The sequence below is a fragment of the Dermacentor silvarum genome, unplaced genomic scaffold (assembly GCF_013339745.2).
Source record: "Dermacentor silvarum isolate Dsil-2018 unplaced genomic scaffold, BIME_Dsil_1.4 Seq365, whole genome shotgun sequence".
Lineage (NCBI taxonomy): Eukaryota > Metazoa > Arthropoda > Arachnida > Ixodida > Ixodidae > Dermacentor > Dermacentor silvarum.
In genome coordinates this window covers 280975-292598 of record NW_023606119.1, presented here as the reverse complement: position 1 = coordinate 292598, position 11624 = coordinate 280975, and the positions used below count along the sequence as shown (strand labels likewise).

Here is an 11624-nt window from a genome sequence, read left to right as displayed (position 1 = left end):
GCTTCGCCGTACATTTGTGTCCAAATATGTCCCCAACAGCCTCAGGTGTGCCTAAGTATTCCGGGAACTGAAACAGATGAGGCTGCTAATAATGAATGAGGTGTATATGGACCGAATACACATCTGTGCCACTGGTACGGTCTCATCTACCGAGGTGCCGTTGTCATACCGTCTACGAAAAGTGCAATCAAATTCAAACTGTCACACACGACAACATCGGCGGCGGTAGAGCTTGCTGCCCTGCGCGCTGCTGTAAAATACTTCCTGCAAGAGAGACATCACAAATTGTTTATTTGACCCCCCTACCGCCTCATTTTCATGTGCTGCTAAGAGTGAAGCAAGGATCCATAACAACGCCGGCAGTGAGCTATGACTTTTATACAGCAGTGAGAGCGAGGAAATAAGTGATTAAAATAAAATCCGCAAGCAGTGCGAATTCGCGAGCGAATGAGCAATTTTCCATAGTTTTATGTTAGAAAAAAAGTAAGGCTCGTAAACACCCACACAAGAGGAGGGGCCTAACTTTTACCTAACACGAATCCCTGCCTGTGATTCTCATTTCCATAACTCTTGGCATGAGAAGCGAAAGAGTCTTGGCAAAAGGGGTCTCGACGCCCTTGTAAAGAAGCGTCAGTCTGTCGTCTGGACGGACACCGAAGGAGGCCGAATTCCGTTGGTGTCGTTTAGTTGATTCGGTGCAGTTTGCTGTTGATTAATCGCCGGACGCTGAACATGAGCGTTGTACTTTAGAGGCCTGAATATCAGCACAGCGACGATCGCTCTCAACATGCCTTGCAGGGAAAACTGGATTGCCAGATGCACTTGGAAGGCACGTGAAGCTCCCTTTTCGTAGCCTGAAAGTGAACTCGACAATCACTGCTTTACCCAAAGGTCGTATTATTTCAAGCTGAAACTTGTTGCTCCAGTTCTTTCAAGGTAATTTCACAGAGTTTAGCGGGTTGTAACAGTGGCGCGTGTCTGCGATGTCGCCTTGCCAACGCCTAGGTCTGAAGAAAAAAATACTAAAGCTGCATTTGTTCAATTGGTGAAAGCGATTGGCAGCGAGGTTCGGTCATCGCAAATAAATATTGTCCCGAGCTGTCTTACTATGCAATATTACAGCGCGCAGCTACTTATTTCGGCATCTCTGAAATCCGACGTCGCCTGCTACATTACAACGCGCTTCCTTCGACGTCTCACTGTGCCTGCCTGTCTTGTTTTGGACTTGAAAGGGTTTCGTGTTCTGGCGCGTCCCAATCGCGGACTGCGCTTGTTTCTATAGGGGAAATGAGTGACGAGGACCCCAATTACAGTGGAGGACACTCCGTTATCATCGTGCACTTTTGCCTAATGTGCGCCCACATTATTTTTTAGAAAAAAAGCCCATCGGTGTAGTGGCGCCGCAGCTAGAGCGGGTTCGTTGGGAACGTCTCCACTGAGCACAGCCTAGTGGGTCTAGCCGCATCTGAATGTAGTGTCGTAGGTAACTTGCGTCGCCGTGGAGGAGGAGGAGGCACATTCCTTGAGCTCTGACCTTGGTCGTGGCGGCCTGCCCAGCAGCGCTGTGCTATCCACAGTGCATGAACGGAGGAACCTGCGTGGCCCCAGGAGTGTGCGACTGCGCCGTCGGATACCAGGGACCGCACTGCGAAGGAGGTGAGTGCCTTTTCTTCACTGCAGTGTAGCAGCGTATCCAACTCTCGCTGCCAGTTGGACTAGCTCCGCCTGCATGCGTACTTACGAAACCAAGAAGGCTTTAAAATGCGGTGAGCGAATAGGCCAAACCGAGGAGCTCGATTTTTTATTGCGAAACAACCAGTTGAAGACAACGGATACGAGAGAAGCGTAAGAAAAATTAACTCGTTTTATTAATTATTATTCAGAAATATAAGGGAATGAAACTGGACGCGGCAATTACCGCGCTATCCCAACATTGGCTTTGTTTTCTGTTGGATTCGTGTGGTAATTGCATAGCGAGGGTCTCGAATTTAGCAGCTGGGATAGGAGAGTTTATTGGCACGCTGACTGTTTTTCAAGTGCTATGTGACCATTGTAAGGCCATGGCGGGGAGTGTCTCCCAGGGATGCACCCGCCGCCGTGGGTCACATGCGCTGCCTCGTGTTTGCATTTGCCGAGAAATGTTCGCTCTTTACGGAAATGCGTTAACTTAGAACAACGGCTAATTTCACCCCATGCTTTCCTTGTCGGGATAATGTTCCGAGTGCGGTGGCCACAGTAATGAGCACTCGCCAAACCTCAGTGACGAGACCGTGGCACGCTGCACGTGCCAGTAGTTTGTAAGCCAAGCGAGGCGGCGAGGACTGCTTAATATGTAGTTCATTTATTAGACCTAGATATGAGGGATAAATGCATAACTTGAGGTAAGGCACAAAAGAGCACGCAGGACGACAGAAGGAGATGAATGCACAACGCTAATGAGAACCGATTGCTTATTGCGCACGGTCAATACCTTATAGAACAACATGAAGAAAACAGGGGCCACATAGATTACTTTCCGGCATCCATCACAGGCCGCCGCGATAGGAGCAGGATTTCTTTTTTCGACAGTGGTGGGCAGCTTACACCATTATTGCTTCTGCCCATTTCTAACGCCTCGACAATCTCCCTATAGTCACTTGATTCGTGTTTCTGGATATCAATTTTGCTCTATCAGTTACAAGGGTTAGCGCATGCAGTGTGCGGCTAGGTGGCAATAATTCTGTAAGCTGCCCATCTGTCGAAAAAAGAGTCCTGTCGCGGTAGCGGCCTGTGATGGATGTCGAAAAATTATGTTGGCCTCTTGTACCATGCGAGGTGCAATAAGCAATCGGTTCTTAGCAGCGCTTCGTCTGCTTCTGTCGTCCTCACGTTATGCAGTACCAACGGTCTATTCTTTTGATAAATACAGTAGCAATAATGACAAAACATTGCGCCAGCACAAAAAACACACTGAATAAAATAAATTAATATACTTAAATTCAGCAGAAATAGAATAGCTCTAGAACAGAATAACTCAATATATAGCAATGCTATTTTTACAAGCAGCCTAAAACAAGAGTAGAAAATCCGTACAGCGTGAGCAGGACGACGGTTATATTCATGCGCCATCGACTAAAAGAAAGTATTTGAAGCAATTTTTTTGTGAATGCCCCTACGCGTTATGCCTATTGCGGAACATACGCTTCATTTCTTCGTGTATGCCCCTGTGTACGATAACTAAGCGGTTCATTCATCATCATCATCATCATCATCATCATCATCCTATTCATGTCCACTGCAGGACGAAGGCCTCTCCCTGTGATCTCCACTTACCCCTGTCTTGCGCTAGCTGTTTCCAACTTGCGCCTGCAAATTTCCTAACTTCATCATCCCATCTGGTTTTCTGCCGACCTCGACTGCGCTTCCCTTCTCTTGGTATCCATTCTGTAACCATAACGGTCCACCGGTTATCCATCCTACGCATTACATGGCCTGCCCATGCAGCTCCATTTCTTCCGCTTAATGTCAACTAGAATATCGGCTATCCCCGTTTGTTCTCTGATCCACACCGCTCTCCTCCTGTCTCTTAACGTTAGTCCTAAGATTTTTCGTTCCATCGCTCTTTGTGCGGTCCTTAACTTGTTCTCGAGCTTCTTTGTTAACCTCCAAGTTTCTGCCCCATATGTTATCACCGGTAGAATGCAATGATTGTGCACTTTTCTTTTCAACGACAGTGGCAAGCTCCCAGCCAGGATTTGGCAATGCCTGCCGTATGCACTCCAACCCAATTTTATTCTTCTGTGAATTTCTTTCTCGTGATCAGGGTCTCCTGTGAGTAATTGACCTAGATAAACGTACTCCTTTACAGACTCTAGAGGCTGACTCGCGATCCTGAATTCTGGTTCCCTCGCCAGGCTATTGAACAGTATCTTTGTCTTCTGCATATTCATCTTCAACCCAATTCTTACACTTTCTCAATTAAGGTCCTCAATCATTTGCTGTATTTCGTCTCCATTGTTGCTGAATAGGCCAATGTCATCTGCAAACCGAAGGTTGCTGAGATATTCGCCTTTGATCCTCACTCCTAAGCCTTCCCAGTCTAAGAGCTTGAATACTTCTAAGCATGCAGTGAATAGCATTATAGAGATTGTGTCTCCTTGCCTGACCCTTTCTTGATAGGTATCTTTCTACTTTTCTTGCGGAGAACCAAGGTAGCTGTGGAGTCCTTGTAGATGATTGCTAAGATATTCACGTATGCCTCCTGTACTCCTGTAAACGGTTCATTAAATGCATTAATCGCTGTGGATTCCTTTATCACATAGGGGTGTTACCAAGATCTGCCTTAATTAAAAGGAAAAAGCGTCTGCGCACCTGTTCTTGTGGCCAAGTACTTGGTATGCGGGTTCCACACTTCGCAGTCAGCGTTGGACGGTTGCTTATGTGTCTCAGTGGGCCAGTTTAAGCTGGCGTGTTTGGTTGACTGTTCTTATGTTATGTCACGTGGCTCTGGGGCACCAAGGTGTTGGTGACGAAAGGCGAGCAACACATCCACCCGTGTTGTGCACCGGCCGTTCGGTGCTGCACCTGCAACGCGTGTGAACTGATCCCGATGGTTTGAGCTTGCGTGCGATGGCCGTGAAAACTGTTTCGCCGGACGCTGACGCCACCGTTGATTTCTGTCTGACAAAAAGTTGCTCAGAGTATATGTTGTCACGTAGTAGTGACGCTGAAGAAAACAGTCGTAAAACTGTGTACGACGAAACTGGTTGTTTATTGGGCGAACCTGTGCCCACAAAAGCAAGGTACACTCAAAGCACAACGATAGCGGCGAACACAGTCGGCGATCGTCGAAAATCTCATCAGCGGCGAAACGCGTCGGCTTTTATACCTGAGTCATCGAAGGTTCCAGATTAATCCCTGATGCCCGCGTGTCTTCCAGAAAGTTCTAGACAATTCGCGTCGGTCATACAATCAGATAACATAAGCGTCGGTGAAAACAGGCAACGGAAAGAAGCATCGATAACGTTCTAGAAACTTCCGATACAGGCGCGTCCTGCGCCGAGCGATAAAGTTTAACATCTGTTAGCCGGTGGAAAGCGGCCACCGGTGAAAGATAAACATGTATACGTGTCAATACCCTCCCCTTAAAAAGCATCGTCCCGATGCTACAAACACGAAAGCGAAAACAAAACCACGCGTACAGAAAGGGACAAAATTAACAAAGCAACAAAGGACCTATATAAGTTCGTCAGCGGGCGTAGAAAGGCTTAAGACGCACCACGTGGATGACTTCAGGTCGTGCGCGGCGCCGCTGTGATTGCGAAATACCGTCTGGCACGACCTCATAGTCCAGTGCGCCAATACGTCGGATGACCTTATATGGTCCGAAATAGCGACGTAAGAGTTTCTCGCTAAGTCCTCGTCGGCGTATTGGAGTCCAGACCCAAACACGGTCTCCGGGCTGGTACTCGACGTAGCGTCGTCGAAGATTGTAGGTGTCGGCTGTCGGTTCTCTGCTGGTTGTTGATGCGCAGGCGGGCGAGCTGTCGACCTTCTTCGGCACGCTGCAAATAGGTGGCAACGTGGATATTTCTTCGTCGGAGACATCCGGTAGCATGGCGTCAAGCGTAGTTGCCGGTTTCCTTCCGTAGACCAGGTTGAACGGCGCCATGTGCGTCGTTTTCTTGCATGGCCGTGTTGTATGCGAAGGTCACGTACGGAAGGATGGCAACCCACGTCTTGTGTTCGACGTCGACGTACATTGCCAGCATGTCGGCGATGGTCTTATTTAGGCGCTCGGTGAGGCCATTCGTCTGTGGGTGGTAGGCGGTGGTCCGGCGATGGCTTGTCTGGCTGTAGCGCAGGATGGCTTGAGTTAGTTCAGCCGTGAAGGCCGTACCTCTGTCGGTGATGAGGACTTCTGGGGCACCGTGACGCAGGAGGATGTTCTCAACGAAGAATCGGGCTACCTCGGCAGCACTGCCTTTGGGCAAGGCTTTTGTTTCGGCGTAGCGGGTGAGGTAGTCCGTAGCTACGACGACCATTTATTCCAGGACGTCGACGTCGGAAAAGGCCCCCAGTAAGTCCATCCCGATCTGCTGGAACGGTCGGCGAGGTGGCTCGATCGGCTGTAGAAGTCCGGCTGGCCTTGTCGGTGGTGTTTTGCGTCGCTGACAGTCTCGGCATGTCCTTACGTACTGGGCGACGTCGGCAGAGAGGCGAGACCAGTAGTATATTTTCTTCTATCCTCGCGAGCGTGCGGGAAAAACCGAGGTGTCCAGCCGTTGGGTCGTCATGGAGAGCTTGCAGAACCTCTGGACGCAATGCTGAGGGTGCCACGAGGAGGTAGTTGGTTCGGAGAGGCGAGAAGTTTTTCTTGGAAGAATGTCGTTTTGCAAGAAAAACGACGCCAATCCTCGCCTGAACACCTTCGGCACAATGACGGTCTTGCCTTCCAGGTAGTCTACAAGGCTCGTTAGTTCCGGGTCGGCTCGCTGTTGTTCGGCGAATTCGTAGGCACTGATGGGTCCGAGAAAATGTCGTCATCCTGGTCGTCCTGTGGCGGCGGTTCGACGGGGGCGCGAGACAAGCAGTCGGCGTCAGAGTGCTTTCGCCCGGACTTGTAAACGACGGTGATGTCGATACTTGAAGTCTCAGACTCCATCGTGCGAGGCGACCTGAAGGATCCTTCAAGGTTAGCTAGCCAACACAAGGCGTGGTGGTCGCTTACAGCTTTAAAGGGCCTGCCATAGAGGTAGGGGCGAAACTTTGATGTAGCCCAGATGATGGCGAGGCACTCCTTTTCTGTTGTGGAATAATTTGCTTCCGCCTTCGATAGCGACCGGCTAGCGTAACTTACAACCCTTTCTAGTCCGTCAGTCCTCTGCACAAGAACGGCACCGAGTCCTACGCTGCTTGCGTCGGTGTGGACTTCGGTATCAGAGTTTTCGTCGAAATGCGCAAGTATTGGCGGTAATTGCAGGCGTCGCTTCCGTTCTTCAAATGCTTCGACTTGCGGCGTCTCCCACTTGAACTCGACGTCGGCCTTCGTGAGATACGTCAGTGGCTCAGCGATCCGTGAAAAAGTCTTGACAAAGCGCCTGTAATAGGCGCACAGTCCAAGAAATCTACGCACTGCCTTCTTGTCAGCGGGTGGAGGAAGTTGGAGATGGCCGCAGTTTTCTGAGGGTCGGGGCGCACTCCAGACTTGTTGATGACGTGGCCCAAAACAAGAGTTCCTCATATGCGAAGCGGCACTTTTCTGTCTTTAACGTGAGTCGGAGGTTTTGATTGCTCGAAGAACTGTTTCAAGGCGCCGCAGGTGTTCTTCGAAGCTTGAGGCAAACACAACGACGTCGTCCAAATAGACGAGGCAAGTCTGCCACTTCAAGCTGCCAGTACTGTATCCATGACGCGTTGGAAAGTCGCAGGTGCCGAGCAAAGACCAAACGGCATGACCTTGAACTCGAACAGTCCGTCTGGTGTTATAAAAACAGTCTTCTCCCGGTCCCTCTCGTTGACTTCGATTTGCCAGTAGCCGGTTTTGAGGTCCATCGACGAAAAATACTTTGCGTCGTAGAGTCGATCCAAGGCGTCGTCAATCCGTGGGAGGGGGTATACGTCCTTCTTCGTGATCTTGTTGAGGCGACGATAATCGACGCAGAAACGTAGGGTTCCATCCTTCTTCTTCACTAACACCACGGGGGACGCCCACGGACTCTTTGACGGCTGGATGATGTCATCGCGTAGCATTTCGTCGACTTGTTGCCTTATGGCCTCGCGTTCGCGCGCCGAAACTCGGTACGGGCTCTGACGGAGTGGGCGGACATTTTCGTCGGTTATGATGCGGTGCTTCGCGACAGGGGTTTGTCGAACTTTTGACGACGAGGAGAAGCAGTCCTTGTATTGCAGGATCAGAGCTTTAGTTGTTCTTTCTTATGCCTGGGAAGGTTCTGATTGACGTCGAAAGTTGGTTCAGGTCTTATAGTCGTCGTTGCAGGTGCACTGGAATCCGTGAAGGCGAAAGCACTGGTGGCTTGTACTATTTCTTCGATGTAGGCGACCGTGGGTACCTTTGTTGATGTGCTTGTATTCGGGGCTGAAGTTCGTGAGCAACACCCTTGCTTTCCCTGCACGTAGCTCAGCTATGCCTCTAGCGACGTAAATTTCATGGTCGAGCAGTAAGTGATGATCACCCTCGATGACGCCCTCCATGTCTGCAGGCACTTCGGTACCGACGGAAATCATTACGCTGGAGCGAGGCGGAACGGTGACTTGTTCTTCAAGCACATTCAAGGCATGGTAACTTATGCTTGTAGCCGGTGGTATCGCGTTGTGCGTTGAAAGCGTTATCTTGAAGCTAAACATTTCGACATAATTACCTGTCGGGTTGGGAAAATTGATTAAGACTTAGAGATTGACTCCAACCAAATAATGAAATTTACTAGCCCGACGTTTCAGAACCAATTCGGCTCCTTCTTCAGGGGGTTTTTTTCGGGGGTGGCGGTGTGCCGCTTTTGAAAGTTCCGTCGTAACAAAGGAGAGGAAGGGGGAGAGAGCGTAAGGTGCGGAGACACTTGGCAGGGCACCTGCTCTAGACAGACAAAATAGGTGGTGGGGGTGGGGTGGGTGGGGGTGGAGGGGGGCTTCAGCGTCGCTGGTCGGCTGGGTTGACCGATGCTGGGCGCCCTTTAGTCGCGGGAATGCGTTGACGAGGAACAGGGGGGGGGGGGGGGGGGGACGAGCTGTTTTGGTGTTGCTGACCTAGAGCGGGGGTCCTTTCTTCCCTTCGTCGCGTCTGCAAGGCCATGAACATACAAAGAAGGAAGAATGCCCTTCACGCGGTTTATATTACCCGCCGTGTTCAGAATGTGCTAAGACTCGAGTAGTAGCCTTTTTCGCCAGTTTGTCTCTGTATGAAGGATTTGGGTTTCTTGGAAAGAAATCTTGTGGTCGACGTCTTCGGAATGTTCGGCGACGGCGCTGCGTATTCGGTTGAATGTTCTGACGTCGTTTTCATGTTGTCTGATTCTTTCCTTTAGATTTTGGTTTCCCCGATGTACGCCGCCGGACAGTCGGCACAGCTGATTTTATAGACGACGCCTTGAGCTTTTTCTTTTGGTGGACGGTCTTGGTTTAGGAATGAGGATATTCAACGTGTTCATCGGTTTATGCGCGACATTGAGGCCTTCTTTTTTTCAATATTCGGCTGAGAGCTTCGCTGGTACCTTTGGCGTATGGGATGGACACTCGTTTCTGAGGTCGAGGGGGAGTCAACGGTTGGAGGTCTCGTAGTTTGCTTTTCTTTTTTGTTGTCGGGTTGTTTTTCGAATGAATTCCGTTGTATAGCCGTTCCTTTTGAGTTCGTTGAGAACCGTTCTCCTTTCTTTCTTTTGATCTGATTCCAATGTGCAATGAGTTTCGACTCTTTTCAATAAATAATTTACGACCGATGCCTTGTGGTTTGCCGGATGGTTGGATGCGAAGTGTAGGTAGCGGCCTGTGTGGGATGGTTTTCGGTAGACTGAGACTTTTAGATTGCCGTTGTTGGTTCGTGTAACTTGTACATCTAGGGATGGTAACGATCCGTTTTGTTCGCGCTCCGACGTGAACTGTATATCCGGATCTATGGAATTTAAATGGCTCTGCAGGTTTTCGACTTGCGACTCCTTCACGATGCAGAAGCAATCATCCATGTACCTGAGGAAAACTTTTGGCTTCGGGGAAAAAGTACTCAGAGCTCTGTCTTCGATATTTTCCATAGTTAGGTTAGCCATGGTGACGGAAATTGAGGCCCCCATGGGAGTTCCTTTCACCTGCTTGTAGTAGCTACCTCGGAAGGTGAAGTAGGTATTTGATAGGCATAGCTCGAGAAGGCGGCAGATCTCGTCTACACTCAAGGGGGTTCTCTCGTCGAGTGTGTCGTTGCGTTCCAGGGCATCGCTTGTTGTGGATATAGCTAACTGAATGTGTACTCTGGTGAACAAAGAGATCACATCAAAAGAGACCAGGCATTCATCATCTTCGAGGCGTACATTTGATATGAGCTTGATGAAGTTTTCTGGGTTGCGCACGTGGGATGCTGTCCTTCCGGTGAGTGGTGATATAATCTGGTGCAAGTATGTGGATAGTGATCGAAGTGGGGAGCATGAAAAGTCTACGATTGGCCGCAAGGGGATTCCGGGTTTATGGAGTTTTGGCAAGCCGTAAAAGGCTGGTGCGGACCCGTTCCTGCACATTAATTTTAGATAAGATTTCGAGAATTTGGGTGGTTTCGGAAAATTTCGACCAGCGTCTTATTCACTACTGATGGGTCCTTGTGGTGGGGTCCTTTTTTAATTTTTCGTAGTCTTGGCTGTTAAGGAGGGTGACGCCTTTTCCTCGTAGTCCTGCATGTTTAACACGACGGTTTAGTTGCCCTTGTCCGCTGGTAGAATTACAATGTCCCCATCTTCCCTCAGTAATCGCAGCGCTCTTATTTCGTCAGACGACAAGTTTCTTTCTCTTCGGCGGTTGTTATTGCACCTTATTATGCCTATTGCTTTTATTCTGAGCGGTTACCGCACTTTAAGGTACAGCTGCTGGATGCCGCTCTCGAGGGCGGCGACAATCTTCGGCAGGGGGAGGTTGTCTGTGGTGACGTTGAATTTATGACCTTTTGCCGGGACTGAAGTCTCTTCTGTTGTGAGTTTTTCTCGATGATAAATTCGTTACGGACAGGCACACAGTAACGAATTTATCATACTTACCTTTGCTGAGTATTGTTCCTCAGGGAAGTGTACTGGGTTCACTGTTATTTAATACCTATATCAATGACATCGTCAATATTAGAAAGTTTTAGTTTCACGCACGCAGGCGCTTTGCGTACGCAAACGTGAGAGTTCTGCGTACGCTACGCGCCGCAAGCGTGGGACGCTTATAGCTTCTCCAAGAGGCATTGGTTTCGCGTACGCAACAGTATGTTGGAGGCCTTGAAAACGTATAGATCGTTGTTTCCGCATGTCTACTTGCGCCATCTGCTGGCAGACATGAACGCTATTTCAGCCAAGTTCGTTCAAGACGAACCGAAATCGGAGCCAATGCGCGATTCTCGCACGTCGCAAAGAACGCGTCCGTGCTACCTTGTGCTGCGTTCTCTGCCTTAGTCCTAAGCTACAAAATGCCTCCCAGCTTTCTTTGTGATCATCATTAATTATCTGTGCTCTCGTGGACTTGAAAAAAGCGCAAACACGCAGCACAACACTAAGGTGACTAACCACACGCACCGTCGGCACGGTCGGATGCGATCTTGAAAAATGCTCTCGGCTGTTTCGAGATATCACATGAGCATCTCGCAGAGCCGGTCACGTACATGGGGCGCGCAACGCAAAGGCGCGGATTTAGCGTGCGTACGTGAGACGCGGCGGGGCTCCATACGTCCTGCGCATGCGCACTTCGATCCCGCAAGATCTTCACGTACGTAGCACTTCTACGTACGTGAAACTAACTGTCTATTGAACCCAGTGTTGTATGTCCTTTGTTATATACGCAGATGATACAAGCGTGCTTTTCTCGGGCCCTGACGTAAACGAAATAATTATTTGCTCAAATAAATTATTAGATAAACTCTTCCTGTGGTCTACCGAAAATTTATGAAAAATTACTCC

General features: G+C 49.4%; 1 protein-coding gene across 2 annotated transcripts in view; it reads left to right on the top strand.

The window, feature by feature from the left end:
- The window catches only part of LOC119434990 (protein shifted-like), a 170725-nt gene that overhangs the window by 76215 nt on the left and 82886 nt on the right, over positions 1-11624 (top strand). For both annotated transcript variants that reach the window (XM_037701975.2, XM_037701974.2), the window contains exon 5: positions 1561-1656. In XM_037701975.2, coding sequence (XP_037557903.1) covers positions 1561-1656 — 96 coding nt within the window. The remainder of the gene's footprint in view (positions 1-1560; positions 1657-11624) is intronic.